The sequence below is a fragment of the Mirounga leonina genome, unplaced genomic scaffold, assembly GCF_011800145.1.
Source record: "Mirounga leonina isolate KUSES-001 unplaced genomic scaffold, KU_Mleo_1.0 Mir_176, whole genome shotgun sequence".
In the NCBI taxonomy this organism is placed as follows: Eukaryota; Metazoa; Chordata; class Mammalia; order Carnivora; family Phocidae; genus Mirounga; species Mirounga leonina.
The window spans coordinates 32,893,380-32,918,452 of NW_023270454.1; the positions used below are offsets into that span (position 1 = coordinate 32,893,380).

The 25,073-nt window shown below is 36.9% G+C and overlaps 1 protein-coding gene across 9 annotated transcripts in view; it reads right to left on the reverse strand.

Annotated features, from left to right (window-relative positions):
- ARFIP1 (ADP ribosylation factor interacting protein 1) overlaps window positions 1-25,073 on the reverse strand; it is a 125,398-nt gene that overhangs the window by 66,494 nt on the left and 33,831 nt on the right. For all 9 annotated transcript variants that reach the window (XM_035022886.1, XM_035022883.1, XM_035022881.1 and 6 more), the window contains one exon: window positions 18,409-18,510. In XM_035022886.1, the coding sequence (XP_034878777.1) occupies window positions 18,409-18,510 (102 nt within the window). The remainder of the gene's footprint in view (window positions 1-18,408; window positions 18,511-25,073) is intronic.

Sequence of the window (25,073 nt, forward strand, 5' to 3'; positions counted from 1 at the left end):
TCATCTGTTATATTCCACTGTCTCCTTTGCTGATTCCTCCTCATTTCCCCAACCTCCAAATTCTGGAGTGCCCCAGGGTTCAGTCAGAGGACTTTTTCTCCTATAGCCACTTCTTGGGTGATCTAATTGATTCTTCTGGCTTTAAAAACCATCTATACATTGACAACTTCCAAATTTAGGTGTCTTACCTGGGCCTCCCTCTTTAACTCCAATGTATCTGATTACATACTTGTTATTTCGACTTGGGTATTAAATACACATCTCAAACTTAATGTGTCAGAAACTGACTGATTCCACAGTAAATCCCCAATCCCCAACAGACAAAACAAAATAATACCATCTATATTTTCACTCCTTTCAGTTAACAGCATCTCTATTACCAAAATCTTAGCCCAAATCTTAGGAATTATGTTTGATTCTCTCTTATGTCCACATCCAAACCATTAGCAGATTCTATCAGATTTACTCTCAAAATATATCCAGGATCAAACCAATTCTCACCACTTCCACTGCTACCACTCTGGTCTAATAAGCTAGCATCATATTTCAACTGGATTATTCCAAGAACCTTTTAATTGGTCTCCCTGCTTCTACCCAAGACACACACCTCTAAATCCACACATCAACCAAAATTATCCCGCATGCAAAAACTCTCCAATAGCCTCCCATCTCACTTGAAGAAAACCAAGACTGTTAAATGTTCTCAAGGCATTACATGATTTGACTTCATCTCCTACCAGCCTCAGCCTTACAGCCACACAGTTACTTCAAACACAAGAATCTTTGTTGAAGAGCCTTGTACTTCCTGTTGCCCCCGCCCCCAAAGCTTTCCTACCAGACATCTACAGGGCTTGCTCCTTTAGTCAGAGAGGCTTTCCCCCAACAACGATTAAAATAGCAACTCTCAGGGAACCTGGGTGGCTCAGTCAGTTAAGCGTCCAACTCTTGGTTTCGGCTCAGGTCGCGATCTCGGTCATGGGATTGAGCCCTGCATCGGGCTCCGTGCTCAGCAGAGACTCTGCTTGAAATTCTCTCCGTCTGCCCCCCCCCAACTCTCTCTAAAATAAATAAATCTTTAAAAAATAAAATAGTAAAAAACTAAACTAAATTAAAATAGAACTCTCACAACATCACACTGGAACTCCCTATTCTGCTTACTGTTTTATTCTTCTCATAGCAGGTATCACTTAGTATTTGTGTTTATTTTTATCTCTTCTCTCTCTATACTGTAAGCTTCATGAAAGCAGGGATGTTGCCCATTTTGTTTACTGCTATATGTTTAGCACCTGAAATAGTGCCTGAGATATAGATGTTCACTAAATATTCGTCAAATGAATAAATGAATTTGTTGAAAGGACTTGTGATTCAACACCATACAGATTAACTTGGTTTATTTTTAAATTTAATGAGTTTTTGCTGACTCCTGCTGTATCCTAGACTTTCTAGGCGAAGAAAAAGGTAAGGTACAGTCCTTGCCTCACCGGATAGACAAGATATACAAATATTAATGTCAAAGTTGAACTTGTTGCCAAAGTAAAGGCAATAGGTATCAAAGGAATTCAGAATAGGGACTAAATCTATGAGAACCAAATAGGAAAAGAGAAAGTACTGCTTGAGCTCTGGAACTTAAAGGATTTACTCATTCATTGTCCCAACATTTAATGAACACCAACGACAGCTACTGCTCTAGCTACAGATAGAGCAGTGTAGGAACTAGTCTCTGCCCCAATCAGACTCACCTGGGGGGAGGAAGGTGAAGGAGCCTGGTAGTAAACAAATAAATGTACGGCGGTAATAAGTGCTATAAGTAACAAGTAGTAAGTCTGTTTGTTTGTTTTTAAGGCAGGGTAAGAGAGATACAGAGTGACAGGCAACCAGCGCTAATTTAGGTGGGCAGATTCCTGGAAGCAGTGTGAGGGAGTGAGCCATGTGAGCTTTATGCCACAATTCCCTTACCAGATGTATGATCTGCAAATATTTTTTCCCATTCTGTGAGCTGCCTTTTGACTTTCTTCATGGTGTTCTTTGAAGCATACAAGTTTTAAATTTTGATTAAGTCCAATTTATCTCTTTTCTTTTGTTGCTTATGCTTTTGGTGTTGTATCTAAGAAACGAAAGTGCGTAATCCAAAGTCATGAAGATTTATACCTGTTTTTTGTTCTAAGAATTTTATATTTGTAGCTCTTATATTTAAATCTTTGATTCATTTTGAGTTAATTTTTTTAAAGATTTTATTTTTAAGCTACCTCTACACCCAACGTGAGGTTCAAACTCACAACCCCAAGATCAAGAGTTGCATGATCCACTGACTGAGACAGCCAGGCACCCCTTGAGTTAATTTTTTAGTATGTATGAGGTCTGCATCCAACTTCATTATTTGCATATGGATATCCAGTTGTCCCAGCACCCTTTCTTAAAGACTATCCTTTCCTTATTGAAAACTCCTGCCGCCCTTGGTGAAATTCAACTGACCACAAATATAAGGGTCTACTTCTGTACTCTCAATTCTCCTCCACTAGCCTATGTCCTCCTTATGTGAGTACCATACTGTTTGATTACCGCAACTTTGTCGTAAGTTTTAAAATCAGTGAGCCCTATGTTCATCTTTTACAAGACTTTTTTGGCTATTCTGGATCTCTTGTTTTTACATATGACCAGTTCGTCAATTTCTACAAAAAAACAGGATTTGATAGAGATTATGTTGAATATGATTAATCTGGGGAGCACTGCCACTTTAATGAATTAAGTCTTCTGATCCATAAACATGTGATGTCCTTCCACTGACTTCGATCTTTAACTTTTTTCAACAATGTTCTATAGCTTTCAGTGTACAAGTCTTGCACATATTCCTGAGTACTGAAATTTTAAAAATTTTGTTTTTGCATTATTTATTCCTTAAAAATAAATTGGGCTTTGCAATAATGCTCTTGTACCTCACAACTTTGCTGAACTTATCAGTTCTAATAATTTGAAATTGTGTGTGTGTGTGTGTGTATTCCTTAGGAGTTTCTATATACAAGACCACATTGCAAATAAAAATAGTTTTATCTTTTCCTTTCCAATCTTGATGCCTTTCTTTCATTTGTATTGTTGTTCTTTTTATCTTATACATTTTGTGCCAACATTCTTTTACATCTAATATTTAATAAAAACATTAAAAAATAGTGGTAAAACCTATGCATACTCAGCATCCAGAGTTTTTCATTAGCAAAACCAAAAGAAACTGCTATATATATAAGAAACTGTCAATGGAGGTGACAGGTCTACCCCAAAACAGAAAACGAATTAACATTAGTTTTACCAGGGACATCCTTTGAATTGGCCTTAAAAAAAGGTACCTATTCCAATATGTTATCCAAGCAAAGCTATAACAAATTTTTTTTAATTTTAAAAGTCTTATTGCTAATCATTATGGGGACAAACAAAAAAAATAAACATAAAATAACAGCACAGTAACACAATAATAAATACAAGTAAGCTGCAAAGATTTATTCTTGTTTTCTTCATCCCAATTAGAATTCCCCATGGAATTATCTTTTGAATTTTTATGGCATATTTTAAAGATGCTTATCAATAGCAAAGACTTTTTTTTTTTTTTTTTAAGATTTTATTTATTTATTTGACGGAGAGACACAGCGAGACAGGGAACACAAGCAGGGGGAGTGGGAGAGGAAGAAGGAGGCTTCCTGCTAAGCAGGGAGCCCGATGTGGGGCTCGATCCCAGAGCCGAAGGCAGACAGACGCTTAACGACTGAGCCACCCAGGCGCCCCAATAGCAAAGACTCTTAAATCACTTTTTAAAGATTGTCATAGTCTCACCAAGAACCAACTATTACTAGAAACATGAAAGACCTGGAAAGATAATTCAGACATACCTTATTGGAATACCAGCTTTCCTAGTTAGGGGCTATGTGATCCTGGACAAGTACTTAAAAACTTTCTTAAAGAAGTCCCTGTTTGTTCAGCTGTAAAAATAGGCTAAAAATTACCTCAGAGTTCTATGAAATCTATGAAAATCAGATGAGATAATTAATATAGGCAAAGCACCCCATACATATTTTTAGGCACTCACTTAATGTTAGGCATCCCTCTCCCTTACTACAATCATTGTTACAACTAATTAATGCTATTGCTAATAATTACAGTGAAAAATATTACTTGAACACTTACTAAGTGCTAGGAGTTGTTCTAAGCACTTTAACGTACGTATAGGCAGTCCTCACTTTGCATTACAATGTAGCACTGTAAAAATGATCAAGCAAGCTGAAACCGTGCAAAGTGATTTATAGGAAATATTGATTATTCCGCAACCTTCAAAAATTCTTGTCACAATGTTAAAGCTCGTTCCTTGTTTATGTTAATCAGTGAGACTTCACTAAGTTCTTCCGGATCAAATCTAGAGTCTCTCCAACAGTGGCAGTGTCAATCAACATCCCTACAATCAGCTATTTCTTCCAAAACTCCATCTAGGCTTGATATGAATTTCACTTTTTCCTGTGTTATCATTTTTCATTTCTTTGCTGGACTTCCATCTTTATTCACCCATTCCCTTTTGATCATCCACTTTTGGAAAATGTCACATGGGTTTATGACCAAGAGACAAGAAGGTAATACTACTACATGGTTTGCTGTCTGTATGAACTGAATAACAGGTATGGCAATGACCAATCACCAAGAGACTTTGAAAGAAGTGACATGATTAGTCGATAATCATGATTCACCTCTGTTATTCACATAGTGATTTATGGACTCCAGTGCTAGCAGTGAAGTTTGTCCTTTATTCAATTACAGTTAATATACCATGGAGACTTAAATCTGAGATGTGTTGTTGGGAGACTGGCATCATTTAATTAAACTGTGGTAAATGAAATTAATGCGTAATTGAATCTATACAAAACAAGAACTGCTTGTATAGTCTCTCTTTAATCTTGACAATAATGCTAAGTGGTACTATCACGGTACTGTTCTACAGATGAAAAAACTGGGACACAAAAATGTGTCATTTAGTTACTAACTAGCAATACGGTTAGGACTAGGCTTTAAGAAACAATATGAACTGAATGTATAGTAAATGTAAATAGCTATAAGCAATTTATTAGAGACTTAGAATTTATTTTAGTCCCTACGTTTTCTAAAAGAGTCAAAGAAATGCCTTTTAAAAAACATTATTTCAGAATCTGCTGAAGTTTAAACACTAATGCAAATACATTCTCAACTTGTAATTTCCTAATAGTACAAAAGAAATTAACTCTTTCATCCCTTTTCGTTTATTTCCTAATGTCACTTAAAATCTCTTGTCACAGGACAAAATCCTTTTCCTCTAAATTTAGAATTAAAAAGAAAAATCATTACACTCAGCTTTATTTAATTCCTGTTTTTAAACCAAATCTCTGAGTCTGTTCATTTCACAGAATAAATGATCTTTACCTTTCCAGTTTATTTTTTAATATAGTAAATCAGTGGTTTCTAGTTTTAAATATTAATGATCCTCTGATTCATATTTACATTAAAACCAGATCATCTTTTCTCCCTGAAAGACAAATATATCACTTACAAAATAAATACTGTCAAACTACCAAGACATTTTTTAAACTTTCCAAGTTTGGTCATTAAGGTCAACCTATTTTTAGAATGGTTTCCTTGAATGTTGCCTTGCTCAAAGTCTTGATAACTTTTTAGCTCTCTCTAAGAAAATAAGTATCAAAGACACCCCTCAAAATCTGAGGAATAAAAAAGCACATGTGGGTGCCTGGGTGCCTCAGTCAGTTAAGTGCCTGCCTTCGGCTCATGTTATGATCCTAGGATCCTGGGATCGAGTCCCACATCAGGCTCCTTGCTCAGCTGGGAGTCTGCTTCTCCCTGTCCCTCTTCCTACTTGTGCTCTGTCAAATAAATAAATAAAATCTTAAAAAAAAAAAAAAAAAAGCACATGCAAACAATATAAAAATGGCATACAGGTCCAGGGCAGTTGTGTTGGCTGTGTTCTTGGAACTTCTCTGAAAAGAACATTACTCATTTGAATCATCTGTCCTGTCACAAAGTACTGTGTAAATTCCGAGAAAAGAGATACAGTAGTAGTAGTTGGTAAGAGGTTACACAGTAAACATGACGGATATCTCTGATTATCTAAGTTTTCAAGAAGTTACAGGGATGCCTTCCATCTTCTCATGCATGGCCTCTAGAAGAAACAACTAGTTTTCTGAGGATATTACATCTCACTCAGGCTCCTCTCAATGATCTCCTAGGGGTCTTTTACTCAACAAACAAGTTCTTCCAGAAAAAAAAACCTTTATGTAAAACAGCTGTGAAATCTGACAAGCACTAAGGCCTTTCTATGCCTAAACTGTCACTAACAGAAGGAACCTAACCAAAAGTGGTACAAATGGGTCCATTCAGATTCTGAACAGAATTATCATTTTGACAGCTGTCTAGCAACTGAGTGTAACACAAAGTGATATGGGGTTATGTGAGAGGAACGTAGGACTTGTGAGGTAACATTCTGTATTGTATGAGCTTGTTGACTGTTTTCGTTTTTTTTGTAAAATACATATTCTCTAAGTTAATATAATTTAGCCTCATAACTCACAAAAATGTGCCTTTATATGATCCTTAATTTATTTTTTAAAGTGTCTCAGTTATAAGGCTGTGCCTAGCTTAGTAACTTTTAAAATATCTGCTACTGCATTTACCCGTATGGTTTCTAGAATGTATTTCAGCAACAATGAGCCCACTATACCCAACAACATAAAATCCCTAATTTGCATTTTTATGTCGCTGACATTCAATTCAAAGTTTAGGACTTAGCAAAGTCATGCTTAACAGTTATACAATAAAATGGAATAATCCTAAAGTTAACTTTCTATTAAAGCATTAGGTTAATATACTCAGCATTTAATATTTTAAAAACAAATTTTCAAACAAGCTAAAACAATAAATATAATGCTTTTGGTAAAAAAGTTTCATGTACATTTTAAGTCCTTTTGAGAGGACACAAAATAATATTTGTAGTAACAGCTTCCATAAAGCTGTGAAGGGGTGCTAGTTTTTTTTTTTTAAGATTTTATTTATTTTTTTTTAAGATTTTATTTATTTGACAGAGAGAGACACAGCGAGAGAGGGAACACAAGCAGGGGGAGTGGGAGAGGGAGAAGCAGGCTTCCCGCCGAGCAGGGAGCCCGATGCGGGGCTCGATCCCAGGGCCCTGGGATCATGACCTGAGCCGAAGGCAGACTCCCAACGGCTGAGCCACCCAGGCGCCCGAAGGGGTGCTAATTTTCAACCAAAATGCCTTCATTTTGCAGATTTTCATGGAGGTAAGAACAGGAATGAGGCTAAAAACATACCTTTAGAATTTATAATTTTGCACAGTAATCTACTTTTGAACTAGTTAGTGCAAAACCAGCAAATAAAGAACACAAAATGTTTAGCCAATTTTGTTATGCATCTTATTAAGGATGTGTTAAGCATCCTTAATAAGATGCATAACACCACAACAGATAAGCAGAACTAGAGATTTATTAATTAATACTCCCCTTTATGAAGGGTGAGAGGAGAAATTTTAAACAAAGGAGTGATTCTCAAAGTGTGTCCTATAACCAGCAACAATCTGTTAAGGATTCTCCAAGTACCCTATAAATCACACGAACTCTCTTGTCCCTCAGTTCCCTTACACTATGTTCTCCCTGTTTTCCTCTTATCTTCATCTTCTAAAATGGTCTGCTGTTCTTTACTGGTTCTAGGTTCTCTACAAGAGAAAAGTCTGAAGTCTCACTTCCCCACTTCCCTTGGAAATCTGATCCATCTCCTGTGTCTCTAGTCTTGTCACCCCTGAAATTCATTCTTCAAACTGTAGGCAGAGAAAACTTTTTTATTTTAGTTTTTTTAAATTTATTTGACACACAGAGAGCGAGCACAAGCAGATGGAGCAGCAGAGGGAAAGGGAGAAGCAGATTCCCCTCTGGGCAGGGAGCCTGATGTGGGGCTCGATGTGGGGCTCAGATCCCAGGACCCTGGGAACATGGCCTGAGTTGAAGGCAGATGCTTAACCAACTGAGCCACCTAGGCGCCCCACAGAGAGAACTTTCTAAAACGTGAATCTGATTGAGACCTCCCATTTTTACATCATTTAGTCCCCTTTGCCTTTTAGGTAAAATCCCAAACTCCTCAACATGATTTTAAGGTTTTGCAGGCTCTGGTCTCTACTTAATCTCTCTAGCCTCATTTCTCACTATCTGCCCCCACATTCTCCACTCCAACAACAGAAAATTTTCAATTCTATAGTCTTATACCTTTTTCAGCTCCTTATAGTTGCCTCTGATGGGAACATCCCTCACCCTTCTTCATTTGGCCAGTTCATTCTTGAGATTCAGCTTGCTCATCAATTCCTCAGGTAATCTTTCCATACTCTTCCTACCAGTTCTCAGACCATGCTATACTTGGCCTAGCATATTACTTTTCAGATGATATTAAAATTTGTAAATTACTTAATTTTTATATTCTCTCTTCCCGCCTACTATAAAAGCTAAGCTAAGACCAGGTTGCTTATCTATCTTGTTCCCCTTTAGTTTTCATTCCTAGCATCTAGTAGATATAATACTAATACTCGATTTGCTAGCAATTTTCTCAATTTAAACATTCCTCAAAATGGATAAAACCATCCAAAATATTTACATAATTTTTAAAGAAACAAATTGAAAAGTTTCTGTTAAATGTTTTATGAATTTTGGTAATTTAAAATCCCCTTTGTTGGGGCACCAGAGTGGCTCAGTGGGTTAAGCGTCCGCCTTCAGCTCAGATCATGACCCCAGGGTCTGGGATTGAACCCCACAACGGGGCTCTGCGCTCAGCAGGGAGTCTGCTCCTCCCTTCTCCCTCCTTGCTCCTTCCCCCACCATGATCTCTCTCAAATAAATGAATAAAATCTTTTTTTTTTTTAAATCCCCTTTGCTGTTTTAACAGCTGCCTAGAAGGAATATCTGCCAGAAGCAAAGCTATTATTCAAACAGATCTCCACATCCCCAATCCTACTGTAAACTATCGCAACATCCTAACCTCCTCGTAGTGGCCTCGCTACCTCTCCACAATTACCTCGAGTCAAAGATGATTATTCTCCAACATTCTGCTTATCAAGGGAATAAAAGGCAGGGTCAGCATTTTCTCAGTTCTCCACTGATACTTCTAAACTACCAGTTCTCAAACTTTAGTTTGGGTAAGAACCACCTGAGAACCTACTAAAATTCAGATTCTTCTCAGCTGTCCACTGTGATCTCATTAAGTTGGAATATGAAGCCAAGGAGCCAGAATTTCAAACAAATAAGCCAGGTGATGCTGATTCAGCTAATCCTTTGTCTACATTTTAAGGAACTCTGTTGTAGAGAACTGTTTTTGCATACCTGTACATTACTGACTCCCATCCCACATTTCCTTGTGGGCCACTTTGCCTCACTGCCCTTTTCCCCACCTTAACATGGTCATCTACCTTCTTTCTAGTCCATCTCAAATATTTATTGAGGGCTTTGGCACATCCAGGTCTTCTGCTCTATCCCCAACTCTTACCACTATTCTGGGTGTTCCCAACCTTTTGCATGCCCTTGGGCACACTTTCAGAGAATGAAATGATTCTATGTTCAGTTTGCAATTCTTTCCAAACTGATATATAAGGTCCAAGCTGAGTTTTAATAGCTCATCAAAAACATAGCCTATAATGGCATGGTATGTAGTCTGTTGCTTGCTTTTTTTTTTTTTTTAAAGATTTTATGTATTTATTTGACAGAGAGAGACACAGCGAGAGAGGAACACAAGCAGGGGGAGTGGGAGAGGGAGAAGCAGGCTCCCAGCTGAGCGGGGAGCCCGATGCGGGGCTCGATCCCCGGACCCTGGGATCATGACCTGAGCCAAAGGCAGACGTTTAACGACTGAGCCACCCAGGCACCCCTGCCTTTTTTTTTTTTTTTTAAATACAAACTGTGAAATAAGTTACTTAAAATGAAATAAAATCTATCGCATGAGCTTGCCTACCTATGTTGATACAGAATGATGGGTGGTAGTAATAACAATCTGTTATTGTGTGTATGATTTTTTTTTTTTCTCCTTAGTATACTTGTAGGAAGCCCAGAGTTGGTAGTTTGATACAGGTTTGGTAATTTGTAGTTGGACAATGGGCCAAAAAAAGTGTGACGGCAGATAAAAGATACACTAGACAATCCAACCTATACTTTCGTCTCAGATTTCATTAACCGCTTCATCTTTAATTCCTTTCATCTTTCATGCCCCATTCTACTTAAGCCACTGGAAATTCCCATGGCCACTCTTTGGGACCTTGTCATCACTCAGGAAGCAATACTTCTGGAATTTTAAGTCCAATAACTCACTTTTTGGTCACAACCTCCTGTATCTGTTATTCCACTTGATCAAATTAGCAAATCTCCTGACTCATCTATTTTCTCCATTTTATCAACACACACACACACACACACACACACACACACACTCAGTTTCCTCTCTCTCTCCCTCCTCCCCTCTCATTCAGTCAACAAACATTTAACAAGAACTTACAGAATCACTATCTTTTGATAGTTTTCTGCCTGCCCTCTCAGTCTCACCCCCTCCCCATGCCCTCTTAGTCTAAACTTTGAATAGTACTGAAATTTGATAAGAATGAAATCACATGCCAACCTCCATCAAGGGAATGCTGAATTCAAAGACTTATCACTGTTGGAACATTTGTATGTATCTACATTCAAAACAATTGCTACTAGAAATCAAAAAACGTATTCATGATAGAGTTTGCTTATAAATAAAGGCAGAATCTACCATCTATTTTATAGGCACAATATCTTGTAATTAAGATAGATAAGGCTTCAGCCCCTCATTAAAAATTATATTTATTCACACTTTTCAATAGAAATTCCAATCCAAAGTTAATTTAAAAGATGTATATGTAGTAAACACATATATTTAAAAACATAATTTGTGGTAAGAGTACTAAGAATATAGTCTTTATTTGAAAAGCAAATATTAAAATGAATCTAGATTTGCATGGGTTAGACAGTCCTTGAAAAACATTTGCCATACCTCCAAAAGGGTCCACAATATACATGATATACAACTGGTAAAAACTGGCCTTTGGAAAAAGTCTGCATCAAATCAATGTTGCCATTGATGGAGCTACTAAACTTTCCAGATGTGAGTAATGCAGAAATGTGATATGGAATAACATCTAGTAAGGAGACAAACTGTTATCACATGATATTCAAACTCTAGGACAGGATGGCTGAAGTAGAAAACATGTTAAATTTTTTAAGTCCTTATACTGGAATTCATTCCTTTATTGAGCAACTACTATGAAATCATAACTGCACTGTGTGTACACTGTTTCTGCCCTTAAGTTGATTTCAATCTCTTGGGAAAAGCAGATAAATAAATGGGCAGTTACAACACTGAGGTGAGGGGAGGAAATATGTCCAAAACAAGTGTTCTGACCATTTCTATTCTTATGTTCCTTCCCCAATCTTCTCCAGACTGCTAGAGTTTATTATCCAGACTGATAAGTACAGGGGAATGGAGAAACTACTTAGTTCAATAAAAGCCTTAGAACAATAACAACAAAGGCCACGTATACAAAATTTCAACAACAACAACAACAACGATGATGCATGCTGGGAAATTAAAGACACAAGATGGATTTATCAAGTCTGAGAGTACAGTACATCTTCATGTTGTTCCACAGAAGTCTAGAAACGTGTTTTTAGTTCCAGCTTTAACATGTGTTTTCATTCACTCATTTATTCACCAAACATTTAATGAAAGCCTTTATTATCTCTAATGTGGCAGCACTGCAGATAAGGTAATGAATGAATGGAAACATTTTTGCCCTCACCTTACTTATAATCAAGTCACGTAAGCCTTTGGTACAGCCAGTTATAAGGGTAATTTCATCACAACCTCAAGGGTCCTTTTCTTCAACTGTAAAATAAAGTAGTGGGATTCAGGGATCTGTAAAGTACTCCTACTAAACTAAAATCCTGCGATTTAACTCAAAACTTGTAGACCAGATTTTAAGACTCAGGAAACTAAGGATCCACAGGCAGGGTGGAGGGCGTCCTAAACTCCCTAAAACTGAATGCAAAATTTGGTAGTTTTGTGTATGTGTACATTTTTCCAGAGAAAAGGTCCACAGGTGGAAAAAACTAAATTATGGGTTTTAGTTTGGGGCTTACCACAGAAAAAATTTTGTTTTAACTCTATCTACTAAGATAATTTCCCTAAATCTGCCAAGTATAACTTAATTAACAAGAAGTTTCAACTTCGTGGAGCTCATATTTGCTTCTTCTCTTTAATTCATGTCACAAATTGCAAATGTTAATCTAATATTTTGACCAGCACTTTAAGAGAAAAAGTAAAAATAATAAACGGTTTATAAGTCAAAGAATAATTTGCATCCTTCTAAGATTAAACTTTACTGATCTTTAAAAAACAAGAATTTTTTAGAAAAAAATATTTTTTGCTGTAAAAAACTCTGATAATATTAAGACTAGTATTCTACCGTCTCTCTATATAGTTGTTGTCCCTTATCTTAAAAAAAAGAATAACAAGCCTCAAAATATTAACATATGTTAAGCTGCTACCAGGGGATTTTTAGGACAAGCTCTTTCATTACAATCTCTATTAGAATGTGAATGTTGAGTTAGCATCTAACCAGGGCCTCCTGTAAGACAAGACTAAGAGGGGAAACCAAATGAAGAATGAAACATCTGCAATGAGACACAAAAACCAGGACAGAAACATTTACAATTTCACTGCCTGTGCCACAGTGACACCAACTGGCCAGTCAAGATACGACAACTTGATAAGCTACCATCCTAGTTTTATACAAGACTACATTTTTTAAAGTGCATTATGCAGTACGCTTTAAATAAAAGCCATCAAATGATTTTAAACAACAAACAGGTATAAAAGGGAGATGTATATAAGTAAAATATCTCAGAAAACTCTAGTTATGATCAAGTTTTACATGAGACATCTTTACTAGTCTATAAAATACAGTCTAATGCTAAGTAATACATTTTCACTTATTTTTCCATATGAACTTTTATCAATATTAAAATATGAACATAGAACTGAGGTTAAATGCAATTTTCCTTTTATTGCTCAGGAAAATAAAGGATGGAAAGTATGACAAAACTGAGGTAAATATGCCTACAAGATCTTGAGTATAATTTATTCAAAATGGTCGAAAGATGCTTTTGAAATATTGTTTTCACTCACAGTGAAAGGGATCACACAGCCAATTTTATTTTAATTCAAGGATATTAAATATGTAAGAGGCTCTCGTGATGAATATATTTTTAATAAGAGCAGGTACAAACAGAAACAAGTTTTATGATGTTGAATTTCTTCAGGGAGGTGAAGTGGGGTGTACTACTTGAAGTAGATTACTGCTTTTTTTTTTTTTTTAAGATTTTATTTATTTATTTGACAGAGAGAGACACAGCGAGAGAGGGAACACAAACAGGGGGAGTGGGAGAGGGAGAAGCAGGCTTCCTGCTGAGCAGGGAGCCTGATTCGGGGCTCGATCCCAGGACCCTGGGATCATGACCTGAGCCGAAGGCAGACGCTTAACAACTGAGCCACCAAGGCGCCCCTAGATTACTGCTTCTTAAGAAACCTTGCCCACAGGTAAAGTTCACATCCAGTAAAAGGAGACCTCCAGGGGAACATCTTTTTTCCTTCTCTTACCATCCGAAAGAAGTGAAATAGCACTGCAGGGGAATGTCCAAAAAGAGGATTTGACATTAACCAATGAGTAATTTACAAAGCAGCAAGTCAGCTGGCTTTGACCACATAAGCAAAGAGCTTATATAGATAATGTTATGGTTTAATTCACTTCACTCAAATAAGATTCGATTCTAAAGTTAAAATCTGAAAGGATAAAAACTTTTTTCAGTGCCACTCAAAGGCAAATAAAAGTTCTTATTATTTAAATCTTCTTTTTTTTTTGATTTTGAGAGAGAGGGCGCAAGAGAGAGAGCCAGTGGGGGAGAGGGAGGGAGAGGGACAAGTAGACTCCTTGCTCAGCCTAGAGCCTGAGACAGGGCTCTATCCCACAAACCTGAGATCATGACCTAAGCTGAAATAGAGAGTTGGACACTTAACCGACTGAACACTGCCCCCACCCCAGACATCCACAGCTTTTAAAAAGATTTTTATTTATTTGACAAAGAGAGCGGGGAGAGCATGTGTGCAGGCGAGTGGGAGAAGGGACAGAGGGAGAGGGAGACAGAATCTCAAGCAGACTCGCACTCAGCACAGAGCCCTATGCAAGGCTGATCTCAGGACCCTGAGATCATGACCTGAGCTGAAACCAAGAATCGGACGCTTAACTGACTGAGCCACCCAGGCGCCCCAAAGGCTTTTAAAAATAAAGGTTCTTAAGTAAAGAGTCATGAATAAGTTTAAGGCAATCCAGAAAAAGAACAGAGCTAGAGGAATTAACTACTAGGTATTAGGGTTAAACATAGTATTTGTTCCATACTTAATTACTGTAGTAATTAAGTAATAGTGTGGTATTATTACAAGGATAATATAAGGATAAAAGACCAAGAAATAAAACAGAGTCCAGAAATAGAACAACACATATATGATTACCTGATTAACAGCAAAAGCTGCCAGTGCAGAAAGGACAGTCTCTTCAATAAACAGTGAATAGCAATTAGATATTTATATGAGGGAAAAAAAAAAAGAACCTTGACCCCCACATCACACAAAAACTAATTCAAGATGAATCACAGAGCTAAGTGTGAGAAGCAAAACAAAAAACGTTTAGAAGAAAACAGAATATCTTCATGATACTGGGATAGGCAAAGATGTCTCAAAAGGATCACAAAAGTCACTAAAAGGAAACATTGATAAATTGGACTTCATTAAAAATTACCAACTTTTGTTCATCAAAAGATACCATTAACAGAGTGCAAAAGCAAGTTACAGACTGAAAGAAAATATCTGAAATATATATATCCAAACAAGTGACTTAGGATATATAAAGAACTCCTACAAATTATTAGAAAAAGGCATGCATCCAACAGAAAAATGGGCAAAAAACTTAAAAAAGGGCTTCACAAAAGATAATATTCAAATGGTCAATGAGAATATGAAAATATGCTCAACGTCATTAATCATTAGAGAAATGCGTAAGAAAATCACAGTGAGATCCATTATGCTTCCATCAGAGTGGCTAAAATTAAAAGGTATGAGAATACTAAGTTTTGATAAGGATGTTTAACAACTAGAACTCTCACTCATTGCTGGTAGGACTGTCAACTGGTCCAACCACTCTGGAAAATTAGTTAACAATATCTACCAAAGCCGAACATCATGTATCTGGCAATTCCGTTCTAGGGTATATACCCAATAGAAATAGGTGATCATGTACACCAAAAGACCTGTACCAGAATGGTCACAACAGCTTTATTCATAATAGCCATGGACTGGAAAAAACCTAGGTATCCATCAATTGAAGAATGGATACACAAATTGTGGTATATTAACACAATGGAAAACTACATTACAATGAAAAAGAATGAAATACTGCCACAAGCAACAGTATGAATAAATGTCACAGAAATAATGTTGAGTGAAGCCAGTCAAAAAACAGTACATACTGTATGATCCCATTTATTTGTAGTCAGGAACAGTCAAAAGCAATCTATGATATAAAGTTAGAGTAGCAGTGATTACCCTGGGAGGGAGGGAAGTATATTGCCTCTGAAGAGGGCAAGAGAGCCAGTAAAGTCCTGGAAATGTTCTACATCTTGATGTAGGTGGTGGTTCCACTTAAGCTGTACACTTAACATTTGTGCTTTTTTTTTTAATCTATGATCTGGAGGGTTTTTTAAAAGAATTTATTTGAGAGAGAGAGAGAGAGAAGCGTGCATGAACACATGTGCGCAAGGGGAGGGGCAGAAGGACAGCGAGAGAAGCAGACTCCCTGCTGAGCATGGAGCCTGACAGGATGCAATCTCACAACCCTGAGATCATAACCTGAGCAGAAATCAAGAGTCAGACACTTAACGGACTGAGCTACCTATGTGCCCCATTAAAATTTCTGCTAATACTGTGTATAAGCTATAGGTCAAAACAAAACAAAATGAAAACAACAACAAGAAAAAGAACAGGCTTAAGGTGGCAGGTGAATCTCCAAAACAATTCAACATTTTGTATGTACTGCATTTTTCTTGGACAAAAGTCATTAGACTGCCTATTAGAATATCAACTCCCTGATGGCAGGTATTTTTGTCATTTTTATTCACTACTGTATCTCCAGGCATGGTACACAGCAGATATTCGATAAATATTTGCAGAATAAGGTGCACCTGGGTAGCTCAGTCGGTTCAGTGTCTGCCTCCAGCTCAGGTCATAATCCCAGAGTCCTGGGATCGCTCCCTGCTCAGTGGGGAGCCTGCTTCTCCCTCTCCCTTTCGCCCCCACCCCCCGTTCATGCTCTCTCTCTAATAAATAAAATCTTAAAAAAATATATTTGCAGAATAAGTTTGCAAAAGGAGCTGTTAAGCAAAAGTAAAACGAAGCAATCATTAACTAAAATCTTGGTATAATGAGTTATTTGAATTAACAGAAGTTTATAAAGTAATTGCTAGAGTCTAATGATGGCAACTTGAATTAGCTTATTATGCAGGTGTGTCTTAGTACTTTCAAACACAAGAAAGACTAAACCTGAAATGAAAATTTCTTGTGTGTTCAGAATTTAAGGTCTCTTCCTTCTGTGAGTCACTCTATATTAGGCCACAGGGGCTTAGAAACCAAGTTAAAACACTTGCAACTAAAATAAACCTCAGGGGCGCCTGGGTGGCTCAGTTGGTTAAGCGACTGCCTTCGGCTCAGGTCATGATCCTGGAGTCCCTGGATCGAGTCCCGCATCGGGCTCCCTGCTTGGCAGGGTGCCTGCTTCTCCCTCTGACCCTCCCCCCTCTCATGTGCTCTCTCTCTCTCATTCTCTCTGTCTCAAATAAATAAATAAAATCTTTAAAAAAATAAAAATAAAAAATAAAAAATAAAAAAATAAAATAAACCTCAGGTTTGAAGACACATTCATTGCTTCTAAAAAATTACTAAGGCAAAAGTAAGTGAAATTCAATGGAATTTACTAAAATCAACTAAAACAATCTATCTAAAACTTATTTCTCTTCAACCCTCGGGGTCATCTGGCATCTAGCAGAACAGGCCAGGGATGCTGCTAACCATCCTACATGCAGACATCAGCCCTCTACAACAATGAATTTATCCAGCCCAAAATGTCCATAGTGCCGAGATTAAGAAATCCTGATTTAAACATCACCTTATGTTAAAATAAAGGATTTAAAAAAATAAAGGATTTTATTAAGCATATGAACTAAAGAGTCTTATTTAAACTATGAAATAATTCAAGTTTCTTTCAACTATTACTTTTCCAAAAATACAAACACTGTATTTTTAAAGTTAAAATTGTACAGGGGCAGCACCTGGGTGGCTCAATTGGTTAAGCATCCGACTCTTTGATATCAGCTCAGGTCTTGATCTCAGGGTTGTGAGTTCAAGCCCCACGTTGATTTAAAAAAAAAAAAAAAAAAAGTAAAGTTGTACACATGTATCAAATGTCATAAAAAGGGGTATTTAATGTAAATATCTCCGAGGATAATAATCATCACTAACATTTTTGGACAATCCTAGGCATATTACTTACTTTATCTCATTTAATATCAGTATCCCCATGAAAGTAAGATTCTCATTTATAGTGATTAGAAACAAAATTTAGAAGAGATTAAATACTTGCCTAAGATTACACAGCTAGAAATGGCATAGTGGAAATTTGCACCCAGATTATCTCCAAACCCATAGTGTTTCCATTAAAATGCATTAAATTTCAATTTCAAATGAGAGTTAAATCAAAATTAAAAGCACAGCAAGTTTCATTTTCCAGAGTCAATATGCCACTTTGGAAAGTGAAGAGCAAAGTCAGGAGAAGCCTACTTAGGAATTATGTACTAAGGACACATAAAAAAGAAATCAGTGCCGATTTTTGAAAGGGTAATCTATAGTTAATATTTTTTCTTATCACAAATAAAATTAAATAGTTTTATAAAGTTATATGCCAAAGTCATCAGCTATACTCTTTTCCTGGTCATACAACAGAATTACTGATGATAACATCAAAGCTTAAATGCTTATTGGCTGGGAGCTTAATCTTGACAATTCACGAACATGACCCACCTAGTCATCCCTACATGGTAACATTAGATTCCTAACACTTCAGCCAATCTAAGAAAAATATTCCTATATTAAACTCTATTACTTTCATCTCAACATTTAAGGGCTTATCATGATTCTTTGTATTAAGAGAAAGAAAAGTATTCTTACCCTATTAAAGCCATGTTCACGAGAGTCATCAACTTCTCCATTACTAGTCACTGGAATTTCTGCTGCTGAATTTTTGGGAGATTCTTGAGCCATGCTATACTCCTAAAAATAGAAGAAAAGAAACAGTTGTAAATAACACCAAATCATAAAAGGCAAACACTCAAAAGACTATTCATGTTTATAGCACTTAAAAGCCACTATTACAGCATTTTAAAAAATAATTACAACCTACCTAACAGACAATAAACATGATACTAATCTAATAAAAAATGCATGTGGCATTTAAAACTGCAGTCAACTTAAATTTCTTGTTTAAAAAAAATGTTACTTGTAGATCCCAGCGGGCAATATCCTTGCCTCACAAATAGTGTAATGATAGACTACCAGTTACAACTGAAAAAAATATCACAGAAAGCCAAGCTTGATTATTAATTCCACTACGCAGCTCTACTTTTCCTGTTGTACATAATGGGCTTCTAGGTCAGCTTTTGTCTAAAGAGTTTCCCTGATATAACAAGAATTTTTATTTTTATTTTTTTAAGATTTATTTATTTGAGAGAGAGAGAACAGAGGGAGAGTGAGGGGGAGAAGCAGACTCCCCACTGAGCAAAGAGCCTGACATGGGGCTCGATCCCAGGACCTGAGCCGAAGGCAGATGCTTAACTGACTGAGCCATCCAGGCACCCCCTAACAAAAATCTTTAAATCTCTATACTAGTTTTACACTCTGGCTTTACCGTTCTAAAAATCAAATAATGTTTGGGGCACCTGGGTGGCTCAGTTGGCTAAGTGTCTGCCTTCGGACTCAGGTAATGATCTCAGGGTTCTGGGATTGAGCCCCACATTGGGCTCCCTGCTTAGCGGGGAGTCTGCTTCTCCCTCTCCCTCTGCTCATGCTCTCTCTCAAATAAATAAAATCTTAAAAAAAGAAGTCAATAATGTTTAAAAAATACATTCCTTAATTTTATAACCATATTTTCTCTATAAATTTCTTTCAGAAACTTAATATAGTTAATCAGTAATAGAAAGTCAATTTTGGTTGGTAAAAACTTTCCTTCCTCCAATCGTACGTGATTGTAAAAAGCATGTGTGGCTACGGGTTAAAACAAGATTTTATACCTGTAAAGGATCTTAAAAATTATCTATTTTTCCTAATTTTAAAAATTAAAAAACTTCAGAGTAAATAGCAACTATTCCACTTTAAAAAAAAAGATTTTATTTATTTATTTTGACAGAGAGAGAGAGACAGCGAGAGAGGAAACACAAGCAGGGGGAGTGGGAGAGGGAGAAGCAGGCTTCCCGCTGAACAGAGAGCCGACGTGGGGCTCAATCCCAGGACCCTGGGACCACGACCCGAGCCAAAGGCAGACGCCCAAAGACTGAGCCACCCAGGCACCCCTATTCCACTTTTCACAGAGAGCAAGTACCCCATCTCCATCCAACTCCCCTCCCTTTTACACCAGTAATGGCTTTAAAAGTGTTATACACACACACACACACGCACACACTTTAAAAATAGTGCACACTAAAAGACTCGTTAGGAACACAATCGATATCTAACAATATGTGTTCTAATAATGTTCAATCCTGAATCCAGCTGCTACTCCTGATTCTGCATTACACAGAATTACCAAAACCAAACCAAACAACTAAAATGTGTGTGTGTGTGTGTGTGTGTGTGTCTATGTTTAATCTACAGACCTGAATCTACTACCGAGAGCATTAAGAGGTTCTTTGATTTTCTCCGGAAGAATTTTTTTTTTAAAGATTAAAATAACGGGTGCCTGGGTGGCTGAGTTGGTTAAGCGACTGCCTTCAGCTCAGGTCATGATCCTGGAGTCCCGGGGTCGAGTCCCACATCGGGCTCCCTGCTCAGCGGGGAGTCTGCTTCTCCCTCTGACCCTCCCCCTCTCACGCTCTCTCTGTGCCTCATTCTTTCTCTCTCAAATAAATAAATAAAATCTTAAAAAAAAAAAAAGATTAAAATAACTAAGATAGTGTTGTCATACCAAGCTCATGCATTACTCATTTTGTTTTTGAGGGGTTAAGGATGGGTTCAAGGCCAGGAACCTTTAAAAAAAATCACACTATATTTTTATAATTTAGGGAATTTTAATAGGGTAAGTCATACTACCAAAAGCAAGTATTAATGCAAATAGGTTTGTGGGCCTAGTCTCTACTTCGGTGAAACATAAAAAGGTCTTATTAATATATTGAATGATACCTAATAATATTTTTCATACACTGTGTATATCATTAAGTATGTGAGACAGAAGATACTGTCAAGTACATGGAGGTAGGACTTAATTTATTCCTAACACTACAGACCAGCAATTCTCAAACTTTTTGGCCTCACGACCTCTTTACATTCTTAAAAATCATCAAGTACCCCAAAAAGCCTTTATTTATGTGGGTTATATCTATCAGTGTTTACTATATTATAAAGTAAGTGTGTAAATTTTAAAAGTATTTATTAATCCATTTTAAAGTAATAGATGTACAGCCACCATATGTTAAGGTAAAATCTTTTTATGAAAATAGTTGTATTTTAAAACAACAAAAACTTGTTGGTGACAGCAGCAGCACTGTTTCACATTTTTGCACATTTCTGCAATGTCTGCCTTTATGAGAAGACAGCTGGACTCTCTTATCTAGTCCCACACTCAATCTGTTGCAATATGTTGCTTTGGTACAAGTCTATGAAGAAAACCTGGCTTATGTGGCTACTGTCTCTTCAAGTAATTGTGGACATACGTTTTTGATACTATATCAAAACTTGACAAGTGGTCGTTTCTTAAAAGGTAACTAAAATGTGGAATATAAACCATAATGATAAATTTCTTTCATGATCTATCGCATTAAAATCCACCAGTCTACCCTGTACTTTGAATGCATCTTTTACATATGCATGATTTGGTAACATCATGCATTGGTCATTTAGAAAACACTGATTCGGTGACTTATACATATCATCCAAATATTGATGCAGTTCCTTAAATAATAAAAATTCTTACTTTTATATATAACTGATCTTATCAAAACAGTCTTTAAGTACTAGGAAGCCGTCAAGCTCAGCTTGGTGGGTATAAATTTTCCAAAATTCTAATTTTTGCTTGAAAACTTGAATTTGGCCACTGGCAAGAAATGATGTCAGTCATTTTACTTCAAGTAACAGGTTTTTCAAAAGTATGTCTCTCAAATACCCAAGTCTAAATATAGCCACAGTTTGCCTGCCATTTTTCCTAATAAAAAAAGTGTTATATAAAAAAAAAAGTGTTATATTAAAAAAACAAACAAAAAAACAGTTCATCTAAACTGAATCACACGTGTGCTTTTCCTCAAGACAACCACTGACCTCTGTCATGTAGCAGACTCCCCGCCGAGCAAGGAACCTGATGCGGGCTGAGATCATGACCTGGGTCGAGGGCAGACTCAACTGACTGAGCCACCCAGGTGCTCTTACTTACCTATTTTTGTGCACCATCAGGGCAAATGACACAACAATGAAAAATGCAAACAATGCAAATGTCTTACCAGTATTACTGAAAACAGTTTTGCCTTGTAGAGTCCCTGAAATATTCCTGGGGTCCTCCAAAACCTCCAAGCCACACTTTGAAAAACACTGGTATAAACAAATGGTTTTAACCAACATTTAGTGAAAGCTTGTTATGTGCAAGGCACTCTTATTAATTAGAATTTTGCCTGCAGACAACCTACCGGAGAGTCCTCCAGTAAAGTACTTCAGTAGAGGCCAGTAAGACTGGACAGAGCAGCAATGCTACTGTTACATTATAGACCTTGGCCAATCCCAGAGCGAGCACTAAAGCTGAGATGGCTCTTTAAAGTTGTCCAAATTAAGGCAAGGAGACCAGGCCTTTGTACCCCGACATCTGTACCCCTGATCATTAGATGCAGGCTATTCCCTGGATGGGGCTATAACCATGGATAAGGCAACTGTCTTTGGCAGAGGCAATTCCTGGGAAGACTCAGCTATGAGCCCTCAGGAGGCAATACTCCTGGAATGAGGGCTTTGGTCCCAGAGGAAGTAAATGAGCCACTCACCACAGCATCCACTATATCCTCCTTATTACTAATGTAGTATCTTTTATTTATGTATGTATGTATTTATTTATTTACTCATTCATTCATTCATTCTCAAGAGAGCCTGCATGTGCAGTGGGGGAGGAGCAGAGGGAGAGGGACAAGCAGACTCCTGAGCCTGACATCGGGCTTGATCTCACAACCCTGAGATCATGACCTGAGCCAAAACAAAGAGTTGGATGCTCAACCGACTGAGCCACCCAGGCCCCCTAAAGTAGTATCTATTTTAAAAGAACTTGAAATGTCTTGTTTAGAGGATATCTGACTACTTTATGCATAAATTTACAGAAATTCGGTGATCTCTACTAAGAAAAACTGTCCCTTTCATAGTCCCCAATTAAGGAGTGCCCACTAACTGAACCAAAGACACCGGACTGGCTGATTCACAGTTCACAAGCTAAGAGAAGACCAGGTAAGAAAAGTATTGCCCAATAGAAGAAAGAGAAATTTTCCGAGCTAATCAGAGTCATTTTGAAGTGCAAATTAGGGATGCTGAGAGAATTAGTCAACTGGCATACTGAAAGACAAATGAGAGCAGAAGAGCAAAGAGTAGAATTAGGTCAATGACAGGTCACAGCTTAAAAATTCACAAACTCTAGTTGACAAGTGTTAATCCAACTTGTCAAAGTTTATTTACAGTGTTATCTGTGGCTGGTTCTTCCTTTCTGAATTATGACCTTATGAAAATCCTCTGTTCTTAGATTCTTTTTTAAAAATTGTGGTAAAAAACGCTTAACATAAAATTTACCATCCTAACCATTTCTAAATGTAAAGTTCAATAGTATTAAGTATATTCAAACTGTTGTATAATCAATCTCCAGAACTTACTCATCTTACAAAACTGAAACTCCATACACATTAAACAACAACTCTCCATTTTCCCCCACCCCTATGCCCTTGGCAAGCATCATCCTACTTTCTGTTTCTATGAATGTGATTATTCTGGATACCTCTTCAATGGAATTGTATAGTTTCTGACCTTGTGACTGGCTTATTTAACTTAGCATAATGTCCTCAAGATTCATCCATGTTGTAACATGTGTCAGAATTTTCCTTTTTAAGGCTAAATAACATTTCATTGTATGTATATACCACATTTTATTTATCCATTCATCCAACAATGGACATTTGGATTGCTGCTACCTATATGTGAATAATGCTTCTATAAACACAGGTATGCAGATATCTCTTCAAAGATTCTGTTTTCTTCTGGAAATATACTCAGAAGTGGGACTGATAGATCATATGGTAACTCCATTTTTAAATTTTGGAAGAAACAGCATGCTGTTTTCCATAATGGTTGCACCATTTTATATTCCTACCAACTGTGCACAAAGGTTCCAATTTCTTCATATACTCACCAACAATATTTACTGTTTTTTTGGTAATAACTATTTTAACAGGTAAGAAGTAATACCTCACTATGGTTTTGACTTACATTTCTCTGATGATTAGTGATACTGAGCACCTTTTTATATGCCTGTTGGCCATTTGTATATCAACTTTGGAGAAATGTCTATTGAAGTCCTTTGCCCATTTTCTAAATTGGGTTGTGTTTTTATTACTGAATTACAGGAGTTCTTTCTATATTCTGGATATTAACCACGTCAGAAATATAGTTTGCCAATATTTTCTCCCATTCCATAGGTTGCCTTTCTACTCTGTTGATTGTGTCCTTTGATACATGGAAGTTCTCAGTTTTGATGTAGTTCAATTTGTCTATTTTTACTTTTGTTTCCAGTGCTTCTGGCATCAGATTCAGGAATTCTTTGCCAAATCCAATGTCATGACGGTTTTCCCCTGTTTTTTCTTCTAAGAGTCTTATAGTTTTAGGTCTCATATTTAGATCTCTGATCCATTTTGAGCTGACTTTGTATATAAGGGTCCAATTTCATTCTTTTGCATGTGGATAACCCAGTTTTCCCAGCACCATCTGTTGAAGAGATTTTCCTTTTCCTGTTGAATGTTCTTGGCATCTTGGATTCTTTTGAGATTCCTATTTTCCTCACTGCTACTGCATCCTTACAATACACCCAGATTACTTGTGACTATTGGAGTTAAATGTCTGCCTCTTGCAAATAAGAGACACTAGTTATCTGGTCTCTAATTCAACCTGGAAGACTAAGATCTAGCTATCTAGATAATCATCACTCTTTCAAATTTTAAGGTAAGTTCTTACTTTCTTCCTCCTAAAAACAGGTGGTGATTCAACTATCTTCCAATGTACATGGGATAAAACAAAAACAGAAATAAGGTCTTTATATAAACCTAAAGTGTATTGCAGACAAAAAATAATAATTATAATACAGTGGGGTGAACACTTAATATGGTGGGAAGCACTTAATGTGGTGAGCAGGAAGAGGGAAAACTTAATCAGCAATAGTATTTAAGCTAAATCTTATAGGATAACAGATTGGGATATAGTAAACAAAAGATTCTAAATAGAAGGAATAATTGGAGCATAGTGGAAAAAGAGTCTGGTATACTCTAGAAATTGCAAGTAAAGCACCTTGGCTAGAATGGTGATTCCTCATTCATATATTCACTGGTTCAACTGATTTATTG